A 17,898-nucleotide genomic window follows, 5' to 3' on the forward strand; every position below is an offset into this window, starting at 1 on the left:
AAGTAGAGGTCATGCCGAATTTTATACAGGTATTATATACATAGATTATGCTCAATTTTAAGAAGATGTTATACCCAATCTTATACATGTATTATATATATAGGTTATGCCTAATTTTATGTAGAGGTCATATCCAATTTTATGTAAAATGTATACAGACAGCGATGATTGCAATGGTCTTGAGGATGTGGGTAGCCAAGTAACATGCTTTCGGAGGCAGAGTGCATTAGAATCCACAAGAGCCACACAATTTCGAGATGCCATATCGACTTCCATGTGGAACGATAAATGATGGTTGTATTTTATTACTTTTGAACATGCGTCGTTTATATGTAATAAACTTGTAACTTGATGATTTTAATAATTAAAGGCACGAACTCGTTATTAGAATATTTTTTTTAGGTTATTAATAAAGTTGTATATGTATTTATTTATTATTTTTGTTCAATTTTATTACTATATTAAACTTCATACTTAAGTCCCTGGTAAATAAAATATAATTAAATTATGCATTTGATTAATTAATTATTTTTAATTTTTTCAAAATATATTATTAATTAATACCACGTAAAAAATCTATCTTATGTTATTAATATAATACTTTTTTATTCATTAACATATTTATTTTTTATTTACTCTATTGTATTAGTGATTTAATAGTGGTAATTAAAATATTGTTAACTCAAACACTTGGTTTAATTAACTTATTTTTATAATTAATAAAATCAATGGTTTTAAATTTCGAAGATGAAGATGAAGATGAACTTGTCCACACTAACACCCTATTTCGAAGATTTCGAAGATGAACTTGTCCACACTAACACCTATTTTGAAGATGAAGATCATGTAGATACATAAGATGAAGATGAATATGAAGATGAAGATGAAGATCAAATTTCCAATTTGTTGACCCCCCCAAGTGCGAAGATGATCTTCATGTACATGACTGACATGATCTTCATGTTGGACATGAACTTGATCTTCAAGAATCCATTTGGGGCACTAACCCCCCCTTTGTGCCATCTCAATCTCCCTTACCACCTTTACAGAGTTTCTGCCCGAAACACATAAACTCAAGCAAGCAGAGCATGGCGAGTTGGAAAGATTTCAAACGCGAACGCTTCCTACCGTTTAGGACTCAAATTTCAGACTTTGGAACAGATGCTCCAAAGCCCAGATGTAGGTTTCGTCGTAGGACCTGGTAAGTGAATCATGAGGTTGTGGCGAATTAAGGAGACGCCAGAGAGGACCTTACTCAGTGGAGTTAATGTTATGCTGGTTAGCGCTGAGAATGCGTCCGCTATGAGTTGCGGCGGCTGATCGGTGAAGGTAGTAGGGCCTTTCTCGGTGAGGGCGTAGTGGGCCAGGGCGATCGGAGACGAAGGTGTTGGAAATTAATATCTCATTCTAACCTTTTGGAAAAACCACCCCTTAGATTTGACGGTTCAAAATATTAATGCCCAACCTGACTGTTAGATCTGTAATCACTTTTATATGACAGTTCAGATCTATGATAGTTTTTTATCTTACCCTTAAATCTATAATCCCTCAATCCAACGGTTTATATCTTATAATTGAATTGTAACTGCCTGATCTGACGGTTCATATTTTAAATTTCGAAGATGAAGATGAAGATGAACTTGTCCACACTAATACCCATTTCGAAGATGGAGATCATGTAGATGCATGAGATGAAGATGAAGATCAAATTTTTAGTTTGTTGACTACCCCTTCCTCCCCTTAAAGAGTCCTTGACTCAAACGAATATTATTAAAAACCTTTTTTTGAACCAAACCCATAAATTAAGCCGACCCTAGGAATAAGTATCGAGTCAAAGATAAATTGTTCACTGGGTCAACCCAGATTTGGGGGGCTTAAATTGGGGTCTGGACTGGAAGGATACGTGACTCAACGAGTTGACTACTTATGAAAAAAATAGTGTAAAAAACCTGTCTGCGTTAGTGTACACAATGAAAAAATGAGTGGAAAGTGGAGAATGAGTTTATTAATAAAATAATTTTATAAATTTAATTTTATCGAGATAATTTTATTTAACTTTTAATTAACAAAATAAGATAGGATTTTGTTTAGTCTAAAACAATACAATAATTATAAAGTAAAATAAAAATAATAATTTAATTAATTATACAAGAGAATGAGGGGATGGGTTAGCTCTATAGAGACAAGAGAAGAGACGTGGTTAAGGGGACAAAGAAGTGACTTGTGCCTTCCCCCATGTTAGTTATTAACAAAATACCAAGCTAAAACTAGGTAACAAGGTATATTTTGAGGATAAGTACATATAATTTTTTTTCTAAATTTCAAAATTTCTTTAGAACCATTCATTCACCAAAGAAAAAGGTGTGTTCTAGGCTAAGATTTAAGACGTCGTAACTAGAATTAAAAAAGAATTTCATCATTATCTCATTTTCACAAACTATTAATGGGAATAGTAATGTTTAAATTCTCATTTTTTTTCTTTTCTTAGATTATGTTTGGAACCCACATAAAAAAAAGAAAATAAAATAAAAGGGGAAAATTTATTTTATGTTGTTTGGCAGTTGAAAATCATCGGGAGAAAATAAAATAAGAGAAAAAATAACTTTCTATCGTAGTTACTAAATTTTTTCTTAGAAAATGATGGAATTTTGGAAGAAAATAAAAGAAATAGGAACTCGAGAGGAAATTTTAATAATAAAAAAATTAAATATATTATTAATTTAATTTAATTTTTTTTATTTTTCATGTATATCCAAACAAGATAAACTATATTTATCTTCTATTTTCTCTCTCATTTTCGGTAGGCATCCAAACAAGAGAAAATATACCTCTTTTATTTTATTTTACTTTTTCTTTTATTTTCTCTCCACTTTGTTTATTTCAAACATAGCTTAAAAATCAGTTGGGTTCGGGTTGCCTACCCACTTAAGCCAACCCATATGACCCCTGGACTCGTGTGAACAAAACAAACAATCATGACCCGAGTCAGAGGTGAGCCCAGTACCGAGTCGGTCGACAAGCAAAAGCATTTGGGCCAAGTGGCCAGACTTTTGACCATCTCATGTTTTCCTTGCTCGTGGTTGGGAGCCTGGACGTTTGGGTTAGTTTCTTACTGCTCCGCTTTCTAGTGTTATCGTTTTTATTCTTTCATCTGCCCAACAAATTCAATCGCCTTTCGGTTAGGAAGCCTTCCTTCCCCTATTTTCTTCTCCGTCTCCAATTACTCGATCTTCTAGCACTGCTGGCGATCACGTCTCGATCTGCGTTATCTCTTATTTGTTCGAAGTTTCGCGGGATTTTCCCTTCCTCGTCAAGCGCTCTACGGCTCCAACCGTGGAAGACAGGTGATGCCCGAGTGTTCAAAATACAAATTCCTCATAATTCGAAAAATAGAACCCCTGCGTTTTTGTTTGGTGATATCCCGACGCGCGATGTTTGTCTCGTGAACATATTAAACATATAGTTGTTATTTCATGGAAAATTTATTTATAGGTATGAGATCTGGTCTCTTTATCGGTGGATCTGTCGTGGATAACATAATCGTTATAAGTTTTACGCCGTGTCCGAGGTATTCTGAGATTTTCTTCAAATGATTAAATATAAGTATAGCTGCAGAGGGATTTTAGTTTTTTTTTTTTTTTTTTTTAAATCTAAGACAATAGACTTTCTGCTGTAACTCTTGAACCACCCTCTAGTTGACATTCGTAATCGCCTTTCATGCTCTTGGAGGCGATTCCACTCTCACACTAGGAGATTTTCATTGTGAGCGAGTGGCTTTCCTCGGGTAAGAAGTTAGGAAGGGAAATCCAGTTGATTGTTTTATGATCACAGTTACCGAAGCATTCGAAGATCAGTGGTTTTACTACCCAGACGCTTTAATATTAAAAAAAGTGATGCATAAGCAGCATTTAGTTAGCCATTGCAATGAAATAAGGTGAGTTAAGAGTTTGAGTCGATTTCAATGTAGTTCAGATTTTTATGGAGGTGAGGATGCTGATGACGGTGGTGAGGATCATCACCAATTCTTTCTAGTGGGAAAACATGATAAATTACAACAGGGTGAACCATGAAGATTGTCCAACTATGACCGTTTGCCGGTATTAGATTGTATGAATATATTGTCCTTTAATTTCATGACGTAAATAGTCACAAACTTCAAAGAAGAAAAAGACTAACCTCTGCAGTTGTTTGGTACAATTCAAATACCATAATCACAATTCATATATTTTTGACTGTATATTTGTTTTGAAAATAGTGTTCGTCTTTAATTAGAAGAAAAAAAAGCATGCAGATGGAATCCTTCAAGATACTAAAGGAGTCACCCACTACAAGCAAGAAGCGAGAGACTCCTTCCTATCCTACATGTTAAAAAATATAATTTTCAGCTCTTGGAGTGTGCTGCCAAATAATTAAGAGAGGATTATAAATGTCTTTTAGTTTTCTCAAGATGTATCTAAGACAGAGGAGTCGAACTCTCTTTAATCCAGTTGATGACAATTGTTGAATCACCTTCAACTGCCACTAGATCTGAAAATTTCTAGTGAAGAACTTTAGACCTTGAAATAGGGTTTTTATTTTAGCTTTCACCAAATCACAATATCCAATTGGATGGGAGAATGATAAAAGAACAGTGTCCAGTGTGGAGCGAGAATTGGCCTGAAGAATCCTGCTGAGAACCGTTTCTTTTGGTTGTATCATGATGTTGTTTGGGTTGTCATGGAGCAATCTACCTCCACACGCCTTCCTGACATTTGAGATGCATTTGAAGTTAATTAATTGTGCCATTAGTCAAGGACTTTGATTAGTGTGGGTTTCAAATTTCCTTGTGCTGTCAATCTTAAAAGTCAGGTGTCCAGGGTGGGAATCGTCTTTAGACAACTTGAAAATTGTATTAATGTCTAATAATTGTTTGTTAAAATGTGAAAAAAACATATTTATTTAGTTTTTGTGCTGTAGCTCCAAAACACTTTTCATATTCTTATATGGACACAGCATTTTGTAAAATGCAAAGTTGCTAATTAGTTAAATTTTCTACTTGAAAGAATTATGAAAGATGGTGGAACTGATTTTATTTTTTCAACGGAAAAAAAGTTCCTTTTTGCTTATAAATCTTTCCTTCTACTTCTCGCTTAGTTCTTGTTGCATGCAAGTATGTTTTATTCTTGAGGTTTTGGTTTCAAATGTGTGAGGAAATGATGATCGCTTTGGATATATTTTTGGCTTCTTATTTATTTAGTTCTGAGATTTCTTACTTCAATAGATAGGTTCAGCTTAAAACCAAGACATTCTACTCACAACAACTGGATGTGGTAGCCACTTCTCAACCGTAATCTTCTAAATGCTCTTCATAGTCAGTGATGCTTTGATCTACCTGCTGTCTAATGTGATGTATGCAACTATTCTCTACTTCTCTCTCAGGAGCTTTCTTAATAAACTTTTCTCGTGGTTATAAGTATGCACATTCATCATGGAACTGACATATTGTAACATTTGTTGAGCTCGGACAAGCACAATGGCCAAGGCTACATTTATCCACATTTTTTATATAAGAAACTAGAAACATATGAATGTATTTTGTTGCATTCATTTTCCATTTGAAAACAAGTTTTCATTTAGGAATCCTCTTCTTTTTTTTGCCCTATTTTTTCCTGAAATGTCTTGTTCCAATTTGTTTTTTGATTATTTTTACTTTCGGTTTGGAGTAGATAAGATGAAAAGTTGGGGATGGGCTCTCTGTTTGCATCCCTATCTCCCTGTCTCTCTCTCCCCCTCTTTTCGTCTCTCTCTGCCCGTCTCACTCAGATTATCTTCATCTTCCTCCATTTTGTGAATGACTTTTGTCAAAAAAGGCATTGCTTGTAGCATGAATTTATTTTATATTAAGTTTTCTAAAAGCAGGTTGTAAAGATGCTAGTATTTTGTCTGCTTGAAATCATAGAAAATAATGTTGCTTCTTTCCAAAGTTATTCGCATGTCTGGACTGCTCTTCACTCTAGGAGGGGCAGCCTGCAAAATTCTGAACTATATCTTATTAATCTTTCTTAGTTTTTCCAGGACCGAGTAACAGAGAGGATGGTGAAACTGACAATGATAGCTAGGGTTACTGATGGGCTTCCTTTAGCAGAAGGACTTGATGATGGCAATGATACAAAAGATGCTGAGTACTACAAGCAGCAGGCCAAGGCCCTGTTCAAGAACCTTTGTAAGGGCCAGAATGAACCTTCCAGAATGTCAATTGAGACTGGTCCATACATTTTCCAGTATCCTAATCCAAATGATCTCATTTTTGCGGATTTTCTTTGTGCTGTAACATCAATTTTGATCTGTTCTCTCATTGTTGTTATTTCTTTCCTTATGGATCATAGATTCTCAGTAGTATACAGACTATTTGCCAGTTGCACATTCACCTGGAAATTGTTTGTTCTCTTCATTTTTCAGTTTTTGAGTTTTCTTGTGATCCACGTTTTCTTGGGAGACTATCAGTTTGATAATTGTGTTTGCCTTAATCACCACTTCAGCTATATCATTGAAGGCAGGGTATGCTATCTTACAATGTGTGATCGTTCTTATCCAAAGAAACTTGCATTTCAGTATCTAGAAGACCTCAGAAACGAGTTTGAGAGAGTCAATGGCAGTCAAATTGAGACAGCTGCAAGGCCTTATGCTTTTATTAAATTTGGTATATCTTCTTTATGCATTGTTTATTCCAAATTTTATCTTATATTTGAATATCTTCATTTATGCATTTTAACATAAAATAATTTAAAAAAATTATTGTCTTCCTCCTCCTTATAGATACATTCATACAGAAGACCAAGAAATTATACTTGGACACCCGCACTCAGCGAAATCTTGCCAAGTTGAATGATGAACTTTATGAGGTCCACCAAATCATGACTCGGAATGTGCAAGAAGTCCTTGGTGTTGGTGAAAAACTGGATCGTAAGTTATATATGATCCTTTCCTTACGCATCTTGTTGTATTTTATTGGCTAATATCGTTGAACTGAAAGCTGGATAGTGGCAATGAAAATTCTTGTTTTGAAAATTTACAAAACAGTTGTTGAAATGGTCAAGGACCTGGGCTTTTTGGAAGTTGGACACCATGAGGTCAGATATTGTGATCTAGGATAGGGGTTTAAAATGATCCAGATGTGATCCAGATCTGTATCCGAAATTTCGGTTCTATCAAACTGAATGTGAATATCTAATAAGATGTCTGGTATATTTTCGACTTGGAACCGGAATCCAGGGATTTGGGTTGATAATATGTGCATCTCAAATATTACCCTTTTACCACTCAGGGTCTCCCTTGTCCCCTCAAAGTTTTAAAATTTTGGAATTTTTCTACTTAAATTTCTAAGATAAGAATATTTTAATATATTTTTGTCAGCATGGTAATATTATAGGTTAAATAATCTTTGGTGCCATTATTTCATGTGAATATTTGAATAATCCTTTGTCAGCCTGGAAATAATTTAAGTTAGGGAATCTTTAGTAGCCATCATTTCAGGTTTTTACTTTTCCTCGTTTAGCACAAATTTGGCTTTGTTTCCCTTTCATCTTTGTTCTGATCATCTGTTCCCTCAAGGTAAGCTCTCCTCCCCTGTCTTGCCTACCTTTCTCTCAGATTCTCTCTTGAGGTGCCTCTGTCAGTCCCTCTCTCTATCTCTCTTCTTCTCTTGTCCCCTTTCTCTCACTTCCTCTTTGTTTTTCTATTAGCACCTCTCTCTGTCTCTCTTCTTCTTTTGCCCCCTTATCTCATTTCATCTCTGTGTTTCTTATCTCTTTGTTTCTTCTTTAATCCTTTGCTTAGTTTCTTCCCTTTTTCCTTTGCTTCTTGTATTTCTCTCTCAGCCTGCCTATTTCTCTTTTTTCCTACTGATTATTTCCTTTTCCTTGGTTTCTGATCTATTCTTTTTTGCATTTGAGGGAGAGGGTAGTTTTTTCTTTGCTTTACCTCTTGGATTAAGCTTCTTGTTGATGCTTCAAAGAACCAAAATTTCATGTTTTATTTTCCATTTTTACTTTTTTATTTCATTTATTTTCATTATATGATTTCTGATCTGAATATTATCTAAATTAAAAAATTATTTGATGGAACCGAATTCAGAAATATAACTTCAGATATCTGAATATCTGCAAAGATTGGATTCGGAATTTGAATATCCAGACCAAATCCTATCCGTTGACAGCCCTAATCTAGGTTCCAGTATATAATTTGGTTACTTTTCTATTTAAAACAAGTCTCTATTAGCTTTTTTGCCGATTTGTTTAAAAAGCATATTATAGTGGCAGCATTTTAGCAAAGTCATCTCTGATCTAGAGGAGTTTTGATGCTGCACTTTTATGAATCATGTATTGAATTTCTGGAAGGACTTTCTGTCAAGAAGAAGAATAGGACAGAATAAAATAAAAAGAAAAAAACTCTACATTTTGTGGCGACGATTGTTTGTTTCTTGTTGAGGTAGCTTTCTGCTTGGGTTAGTGGTAATATAGTTGGTTCTGTTAGCTTCAACTGGAGACTTAGTTTGAAATTCTATTTTATGATGAAAAAAAAGATACTAAAAAATACAAAGTAGTCATATAGTTTTATGCATGTAGAAGTCCCCATAAAATTCTGCGTGTAGCTAATGTGCAACTTGAAAGGAATTTCTGAAAACTCAAACTGGAAAGTAAAAAAAATTGTGTTTTTGACACTTACTACACCCAAATTTCTGGTGAGATTTGAACTCAAGACCTTCGACTATAAACTCCCCCATGTGGCCCCTTTGATGAATTATGGGGCCTTTGAAGTTACGGGAGTAAATACCTCCTCCTATTGGAATGTTTATATTCAAATTTTGCTGTTTAATATTAAAAGTACTTTAAGAGTTAGAAGAAGGAAAGTTACTCTAATGCCTCTATTGATTTTTGAATTTGTAGATGTTAGTCAAATGTCCAGCCGGTTGACATCTGAATCTCGTATTTATGCGGATAAAGCAAAGGATTTGAATCGGCAGGTAGGCTGTTTTCTTAAATCTTTCCTGCTCTATAACAAAATTAAGCTTCTTTATACATTTTATGGTGCACATTAAGGATCTTTCAATTTCCAGACATCATGGATTGCAAAAGTACATGTTTTTGTTATGACTGTTTGCCGTGGAATGTGTAAAACAGTCATTTGGGTTGTCTTCCTTGACTCTGAAAATCACCTACCAGTAGGGAGACAGACAGGAAGGGCTGACTTGGGATCATTTTAGTTGGAATTTTTCCTCTCAATGTGTGCCCACATTATTCCTGAATGTTAATATCGACATATCCACATTATTTCTGAATGTTTCTCCACAATTAAAATTTGGGTGCAATTGATGTTCTCTTTCTCTCATTCTGCATTACAGAAAGATTAGACTTCAGTTATCGAGGTTTTGTACTCTCTAAATTTTCTTCTGATGCTGAGACTTCAAGAGTCTACTTGTTGTACTGTCAAATTTTAATGTTGCAATGTGTTCAGAAAAAAAGAAAAAGGAAAGTGGAATCGAGTAATTATCTTCTTTGCACTTTAATGAATCTTGTTTCTGTCACTGTATCTACTTCTTTTGTTTATTAAATTTATGTGGAACAGCTGAAGTATTACCTGAACATATCGTTATTTTTGTAGTTGTTAATTGTTATTTTTTAAGAGAAAAAAGCCCCAACCCTTATGCAAGAATTCCTAATATCCCATGTAAAATCATGGCGCCAAGCCCTATGCCTGTTATTCTTATTTATTCTTGTGACAATCTCCAGTTGCATTTTTGAAATCTCAATACGTGATATTACTCTTTTGCAGGCTCTGATTCGTAAATACGCCCCTGTTGCTATCGTCCTTGGAGTGGTTCTTCTTCTCTTTTGGGTGAGAAAGAAGATATGGTGATTTGGCTCTCTTTCGAATTTACTACTATAAACTCCACATCTTTGGCGTGATGGCAAGGATCACTAGCGGCGCATTCCAGAATTTTGCACTCGTTGTGATCTATTTTGGAAGTTATAATACAGAGCATATGGGTATTGAGCAATACTCGATGGAGCGCCCGTCAGTTTGTGGTCGCAAATTTTACTTTACATTACAGTGTATAGGACAGTGTTAATTTCACTGTGAGGAAGGGGATATGAAAGAAGGTCAGATATGAGGAATTCTTTTACATTGCCATGCTGTTAGAACTCGGAGCTCGTCACCAAATTTGGCTTCTGATCATTCTGATTCAAGAAGTTTAACTCAAGTTTGTTGTAGAATTACTTTATTACATATTTGCTGTCATTTCGTTACAATCCACAATCTGCATCGTTGTGACTTTTAGGTTTCAAAGCAGCTTGGATTGAAGTTGCCTAAAAACTATGCCTGCTTTATGGCAGCTTGTGGGGTTTTAGCTCTCGAACATCATTCGTACCGTGTGTCTACAATAAGTTTTCGATCATTTAGGGTTTTAGTTTTAAAATGTAAAAATCAAAGATCAACCATTTAGGTTATAATAACGAAATAAAATAATTAATTAATTTAATGTTCTGGTTAATAAAATGTTGGTTAAATGATAAAAACGTCGAGAATTTTTTTTACGAGATTGACTTTTAAAAAAAAGAAGAATAATTCACTAATTAAAAAAAGGAAAACCATTTGCTATAAACTAATGATTACCTCAAACGTTGTAAAATCCAGTTTTGCAATTACAAATTGGAGTGCAAAAACGTTCCGCTCAGCAAAATGTTCCAGGTTACCGGATTTAACTTTTTTCGACGGAACCGGTCAGGGTTCCGTCATCCCCCTCTTATTCATAAGAGATAGATATAGGAATGTCAAAAAAAAAAAAAAAAAAAAGGACAACTCCAATAAAGATGAATAGAAAATTTTGCAGGCCGGAGTGTGGATATCTTAACTAGACTTGGATCACTTCCAGGTCCTGCACTTTATACACTTCCTAACTATAAATAAAAGACAGCCGAATTCCAGAAATCCCCCGAGATGGAAAAGAAAAAAAGAGCTTTTCAAAAAGGAAGAAAACAAAAGCGGAGACGCCTTGCGCTTCTAGGACTCGTCTGGCTCAAGGTACTGGGAATGAGAAGCTGCAAGTAGAGCTGCACCAATGCCTGAACCATCATTAGCGTGCTCAATGGCAACATTGTCTGCAACTTCTTCCCCAAGTAACTCCCTCAGGGTGCTTTGCAAACATGTGCTATACTCGCTGTAGTGCTCAAACAGTCCACCGTCCATGGCTACTACCGTTCTCTGTGTTTCACCATCTCGAACTACATCTCTCCCAATTTTCTTTAAAATTCCATAGATTCCAGCCCCTGCGAGTCGAGCCCCTCTAGTGGAAACTATGTTACAGATCTCAATTACCACTTTCCGGATCTTGAGGGAAGTGCTAGAAATCTATGACAGTTGTCAGGTAAAACATATGAGCAAATCCAGATAACATTCATTGACCAGCTCAAAAAAATTGTAAAATGAACAACTAGCAAGCAACAGCAATTAAGAGCCTACTTACCCCTAAAATATCCTTCAATTTGGTTCCAACCACCTTCAGATCCGGGGATGAATCATGATGCATGGCAGACATTTCAGGAGTTCTGCATATTTCATAGAAGAGACTTATTATTACTTGCAGTTTATGAGAAGAGGAAAAGCCAAATTCACAAATCACTCGAGAGATGCAGAACATGATCAGGATGGGAGTGGTTGTATTCTCCGATCATGAAAAACAATTCACCATTCCGTACTCAGTTGAAAACTGTGAACACACTGGATTCATGCTAAAACTTCAACAAGAATTTTTTTTTTTTTTTTTTGACATTCAACAAGGTCTCTTTTGCTTTTAAAGGAACTCAACATGGTTTCTTTTGAACATCGATGAACTGTGAGAGAGACCTGAGATCACCACAAGAAGTAGCAATTTTGAACATTGGCCCTAAAAATCCATCCACAAAGCAATCAATAATTATATTTCAAATTTAATATGAATTTGGCCATCTGGATAGAAAAAATCAGTCAATTCATTCAAAAAACAAATTAACCAATTAAGCATGTCTGCAGCTGTCCCAACCACAATCATGTTTCGCTATATTTTCATCCTGATAATCAAAATCCAAAAAAGTAGCTTAGTAGGGCATACAGTTTAAGTAACATCCTGAGAACGATATATATATATACAAGAAACTCAAAACACACATAAAGCTAACACAACATTTGCAAATAGTCGATAAAGCAGATGGTATCTCAAGGTTGGTTCATGAAAAGCATTAAAGGAAGACCTACTGTTCTGACAACGACACTTACTATGTCAGGATCCTCAGCCAGTTCATTCTGTCCTTGACTTCATTACTTACTGCTTCTAAAGATTCTCTAAAATGCACCCTATGGAGGGTAAAATAGCTTTTAGCAATTTTGTCATTTATTTATATAAATAGTAAACTCAGGATCCAGACCTCAAAGGGCATCCTGTTATTTTTGAAAAAACAAAGGGTTAGTGAGGTATGGTCAATTGCATACTGGACTAGATAACACCAGTATGATGTAGCTATTAGCTCATCCTATCTTTAGGCACCAACACCATTTTTTTCTCAATCTATGTCTAGTAATGGCTACAAGAGATTTGATCAACTGAAGACACAGAAAAATATAAACCACTTAACAAGGCTGTTTTAGCCAAAGTTGACCTGTTGACATAATTACCTCAGTACAAATGGTACTTGAAGCTTTGGAGGAACAGTATCCCCAAAAAAGGCAGCTTCTTCAGCCATTCTACACAAGACCCTCCGTACGATCTCTCCCAAATACATACCAGACAGCATCTTCTCAAAAATCTACCAACATCAAGTGCACATATCCATCATTATGTTATCCCAGAAGTAAAGACATGAAAACTTTGCATTAATATAGAACCAATCACATTCACAAGTAACCTGTTCTCCTGGGTTGAGGCTATCACTGTCTAATGCCTGATCATATTCTGTTATGGGAAGATGTGATGACCTAAAATTTCCCCACTCCATGTTGATCACCTGCAGAAAAGAATGAAACTTTTAGAATGTCTCCACCACAAACTAAACTCAAAAGTTTGCAGCATGTTTGCATGATAAACATTGAGAAATCAATAAATACACACATACAAAATCACTAACCATCTCTCCTGACTTAGGCAGCAGACCATGCCACTTAGGAATTGCATGTGCTCTCTCCACATAAGCAGCATTTGTACCAGTACCAAGGATCACAGCAATAACAACATCATTGTCATAGTATCTACCTCCAGCCAGTGTCCCTATTGTATCATTGACCTGTATAGTGCATTTATTGGTGCTTATTTCGAACAGATCAAAGAGTGCATGCAGAGTTCTACTCGTATCTTTAAATATCTGCTCCAACAGCATCTTGGAGGATGGTTTTCAAAGTGATTAAAAATAACAACAATATGCTCACTTGCTAGGAGCATTTCACAATAAAAAATGCAAGATTAAGTTTTCACAGTGCCTAAATGCTACAAATATGTACTTACCAGAGCTGATACACGCATATCAAGTCCTTGCCTCTCCACAGCCTTTGTAAGTTCAGCTACCACATCCTCCCCAACCTGGCTCAACAATCATGAAAAAGAAAAGAAAATCAAAATATGCAAATGCTCCTCAAGCTTTAATACTTCAAAGAAAAAATAGAGACTAGTATCCCAAAAGCAACTACTACTACAACTATTATTCTTAATATTACTCCTACTAAGGTTTAAATGATCAACATTATTTTATAAGGAACAAATAATTTTGAACATATGAAAAAGATGAAAAGCAAGGATCACGAACATTAGTTTTGTGCGTTTTACCAAACCCATCCCCAACTGCAGGCTTCCAATGTACAGAATTTGCTATGGATGAAATTACAATCTCAGATATCACCTTCATTCAGAAAGTTCAGACAAAAGGTTCAAAAAGGTAATAAAATTAGGGGCACACACCAGGTCATGTTTTGTAGGGAACCCAAACTGAGCCGACCCAAAAACCCCGGGGAATGGTTTTAAGTTTCACCCCCAGGTTGGGGACAGGAGTGAGGAAAAAAACCCGCATGGGTTCTAGGCAGGGATGAGTTTTACCAAACCCAACTTAGTTAACTTATATACACTTTTTAAAACTATAATTATATATATTTAGAAATAAAAGAGAGGATTTCAAAATTTTGAGATATTTTCATTATTGTTTATTTATACAATATAATAATTTCTTATCCTTTTAAATTAATTACAATTTTTTATTTCTAAATTAATTTAATATTTTAAATATTTATTTAAAAAATTATTATTAAATGAATGGTAAGTTGGATCATGGACTAAAGCGGGATAGGTCAAAGATACAGGGATGGGGCAAGGAAGGGTCGGGATTGGATTGTGGGGATGGGGATAAGATCAGGGAAGGGGACGGGTTTTTTCGTATTGGGTTTCGGGGTTAGGTTCAGGTTTTCAAAAGTCAATCCTGGCCAGATCCATGGCTACCCCTAAAAAAAATTAGTAGCCTTAATCCTACTTCATCATATACCCTCTCACTTTTCTTTAATTAAATACTTGGATGTTGATTTTGAATGGGAATAAAGAAAACATAAAGGTTAAAAATGTCAAAGAGAATAGCTACTCTTAAGGAAAGAGGAGAGGGTGTCTTTACTTTTTTAGTTCGTTCGCAAGGAGATAGTTTTTGTAATTATCTTCTTCTTTCCTGGTTTGTTTGAGTTGGATCTTCTTCCATTCTTATTATCCAACTTATAGTACATCATTTCTCTGTTTTCCCTCGTCGTTATCCATCTTTATTTTCAAATCCTTAGGGAGCAAAATTATCTCATTATGTTTGAACAGATGATTCACAGGAGATTTTGCAAGAAACTGTAGAAGACTGCAAGTCCGTCTTCATACACATTTTTTATTAAACATAGCTATTTTGCTTTAGATGCAAGGAACCTCACAGAAGTTTTACTTGTGGTCGCTTCCAATATTTTATCTTTAAGATTTAATGCTCTGCAACTTGAAAATGAAATATAGATGGTTAACAATAAAGTGAGAATGATAGCAGACTATGGGAATGAGCAGGCATAGGGTTGAATGATAAAATGCAAAGAACTAATGATGACACTAACAGAGCATTTGACATGCTTCATATAAAATTTCCACAAGGCACTCATCAAATAAGCGAGTGTCTCCTATAGGGTACCAACTTACAGTGAATCAGTACAGAGTGGCAGGTCAAGCATTTTATATGTAATTCAATCACTATTTATTTGGTCTCTTTGTTTCAAATTAAAAAAGCCTTACTTTATGATTATTTTCTGGGATATTCTTCACTGTATTGACTTGACCAAAATCAGATAGATGAAACATAACGAACACAAACACAGGCACTTTAAAAAGATAAGAAGACTTAAGAGTTAAACATGAGAGAATGCACATAAAAACTATTTAACGGGAAAAAGGTGATCAGAGCTAACCGCATCTTCAATAGAAAATCCCTTAGTCCATTTTATGAGTGTCCCAGAGGATATTGATGTCTGCCTCACAGGGAATGAAAATGTAAATCCAAGTTCTCTCTGTCTGCCAACTGAAAGATGGAAACCTTCACCTTCTGTAGCCACAAATTTTGCTAGCTCAGTAGCAATGTAATCAAATAGAGCCTGAAGAAGCACAAACCTTTTAGAACTTTTTATACGCATATAACATGAAAAGGAGATCCTGGTATCAAGCAAGACAAGGAAGAAATACAGACACTTACATCTGAAGTTTCAGTCATTAAATGAGGAGGAATGGAGACTTCAGTGAACTCTTGTTTAATAACTCGCTCTTTTCTGCCACCCAACTGTACTCGCAGTACACGGAAGTTTGTCCCACCAAGGTCCAATGCATAAAATAAACCTTTTTCATCCCTAAAATTTAAATTTCACAAAAGGAAAAACATGCATCATCAGTCCCATTCCAGAGAGGGCTAAACTTTGAAGTGAAGTGACATGAGCAGAAAAATCAACTCGAAGAAAAAGTAAACTCAGGGTTGGTACATCACCAAAACAGACATAACAGAAAAAAAAAAAAAAAACAGATCTTCCAGGGGCAAATAACTAACTCACTCACTTCTGATGACAATGGTCGTATTACATAAAAAAGGACTGAAGTAACAATACCAAAACTGATCTTCAAGATGCTAGGAATAAACAAAAGCAACTGAATTCTGCTTTACAGGATTTTATATACCACTAGAACTTGGCAAATCCAAGTTTAAAACTTGAAAATCATTGATGGTTTAGTCAGCCAGTAAATCTACTTAAACACTGAACCAGACAGCCAAACAACCACCTAGCAGCAATACAACAAACACACATAGACCAGAAAATACATTTGCATAGTGAAAAAATAAAAGGAATATTCCTAGTTCAGTAGCCATACAATGACAGAAGCTTCATTCTGAAGATTCCCAAAAATAGCAATCGTCTGATGAGTAAACTTCTATTGTAATTTGCGTTTCAACATGATTTGGTTCTTGCCTTTATCTAAGTTCCACCGACATAGTAAATATTAAAACTATGTTCGCGAACAAGAATCAATTCACGGATTTGATTTTGCTGCTCGAACAAACTCGAGAATTAGTCCAACAATCCGTGGTAACAAGAAATTTAGTTTCAAGGACAAGGAAAACAAGTGACTCAAGGAAAAACAAATACATACTAAAAATGACTAATCATTTTCTCGTTAGTTTTACTTACGACGAAGAACAAGCAATATTTAAGATAGACATTTGAAAGGAAATTTCGCATGGAAGCCCGTAAATATGAAATGGACTTTAAATGCTTAGACTTTTTCATGCATGCACGTATGCTTTCACCGATAAAACACGAATAACGTATCGGAATTAAAATTTAAGAATTCATTAACAACCGTAAAAGAAAAGGAAAAAGAAACAGAGTTATAAACAGAAAAGAAAATGATCATAACTAACAAGAGCGGAATCTTAATAAGACTGGTTAAAAGGAAAAAAAAAGAAAACAAGAGATCATACCCAGTGGGAAGATTATCAACATAGCTAATGAGCATCTTGAGCTTGCTCCCGCCCTCCGATGCTAGACCTGCATGCATTTCCACAGTCATTGCATCCGCTACTTGTCGCAATTTTGAGGTGGGAGTGGCACACGTCTCTTCGAATTCTTTCAAAATCGCCATAGCGCGAGCCCACCTCCCAGATTTACGCATCCGATGGCGGACTATAAGCGCTGCCACCGCGCAGGCGGTGGCAGCACAGACAACTGCTGCTCCCACGGCCACTTTGCCCATAATGAATAATCGCGAAAAAACTAGTAAAAACTAGTTTTTGATGCGATTTTTCTGCGTTTCCTCCAAAATGGCGTCCCAAAAACTTTTTAAAAAAACCCCACGTTTCTTTAAATCCTGGGAACCTTTCGAGAGGCTTCTGCTTCTCTGTTTAACAATCAAAGAAAGCCTTCAGATAAAAATGTAGATCTCCCGAAAGAGAAGAAACCCTAAAATAGGATCAAGTTCTCCCGATTGCCGGAATTTCAACCTTATACAGAGACCGTGTCAATGTAGAAACGAGATTCCGGTCCCCAGAAACTTCAATCAACGATCTCAAAATCACTCTTCCCGATTCGATGGATGGACTTCGGTCATGGAAAGGGTGCGGACGAGAAAGCGGGCAAAACTCGGATCTTTGCCTGCACTTCAACACCCTTTTCTGTTGCTACTGCTGTGGAGCGTCCGCAATGAGGAGAGATACATAAATAGCCTCATCTAATCTTGAATTTTACAAGAATGGCCCCCCTATTTATTTACAACTGCCAGCTCATAACCTTTTATCGTGCTTATCCGAAGTAAGCCAATATTTGCATAACAGATGATTAACGGATAATCACATC

At 35.6% G+C, this 17,898-nt stretch overlaps 2 protein-coding genes across 5 annotated transcripts; one reads left to right on the plus strand and one right to left on the minus strand.

The window, feature by feature from the left end:
* Window positions 1-3,105: 3,105 nt before the first annotated feature.
* Window positions 3,106-10,284, plus strand: LOC137936787 (25.3 kDa vesicle transport protein SEC22-1-like). 3 transcript variants are annotated; one of them, XM_068781664.1, is made up of 7 exons: window positions 3,106-3,344; window positions 5,265-5,388; window positions 6,055-6,260; window positions 6,519-6,679; window positions 6,796-6,942; window positions 8,925-9,001; window positions 9,811-10,284. In XM_068781664.1, exons 3-7 carry the CDS (start codon window positions 6,073-6,075, stop codon window positions 9,892-9,894), a joined length of 657 nt encoding a protein of 218 aa, XP_068637765.1. In that variant the 5' UTR covers window positions 3,106-3,344; window positions 5,265-5,388; window positions 6,055-6,072; the 3' UTR covers window positions 9,895-10,284. The 3 variants fall into 3 exon arrangements, with proteins under 3 accessions (XP_068637765.1, XP_068637766.1, XP_068637764.1); XM_068781665.1 differs by lacking the exon at window positions 5,265-5,388 and having other exon boundaries at window positions 6,046-6,260; XM_068781663.1 differs by lacking the exon at window positions 5,265-5,388 and having other exon boundaries at window positions 3,107-3,344.
* A 539-nt stretch (window positions 10,285-10,823) lies between these two features.
* On the minus strand, window positions 10,824-17,718 carry LOC137936130 (hexokinase-1-like). 2 transcript variants are annotated; one of them, XM_068780684.1, is made up of 10 exons: window positions 17,547-17,718; window positions 17,028-17,443; window positions 15,753-15,903; window positions 15,472-15,654; window positions 13,511-13,585; window positions 13,137-13,292; window positions 12,918-13,016; window positions 12,688-12,818; window positions 11,504-11,585; window positions 10,824-11,388 (listed from the first exon to the last, which is right to left on the minus strand). In XM_068780684.1, the coding sequence occupies exons 2-10, from the start codon at window positions 17,297-17,299 to the stop codon at window positions 11,041-11,043; spliced, it is 1,497 nt and encodes a 498-aa protein (XP_068636785.1). In that variant the 5' UTR covers window positions 17,300-17,443; window positions 17,547-17,718; the 3' UTR covers window positions 10,824-11,040. The 2 variants fall into 2 exon arrangements, with proteins under 2 accessions (XP_068636785.1, XP_068636784.1); XM_068780683.1 differs by having other exon boundaries at window positions 17,028-17,718.
* Window positions 17,719-17,898: the final 180 nt, after the last annotated feature.

Source organism: Aristolochia californica, unplaced genomic scaffold (assembly GCF_029961685.1).
Source record: "Aristolochia californica isolate CCGP_79_NKW_82.1479 unplaced genomic scaffold, dmAriCali1.0.hap1 SCAF_7, whole genome shotgun sequence".
NCBI classification, from domain to species: Eukaryota; Viridiplantae; Streptophyta; class Magnoliopsida; order Piperales; family Aristolochiaceae; genus Aristolochia; species Aristolochia californica.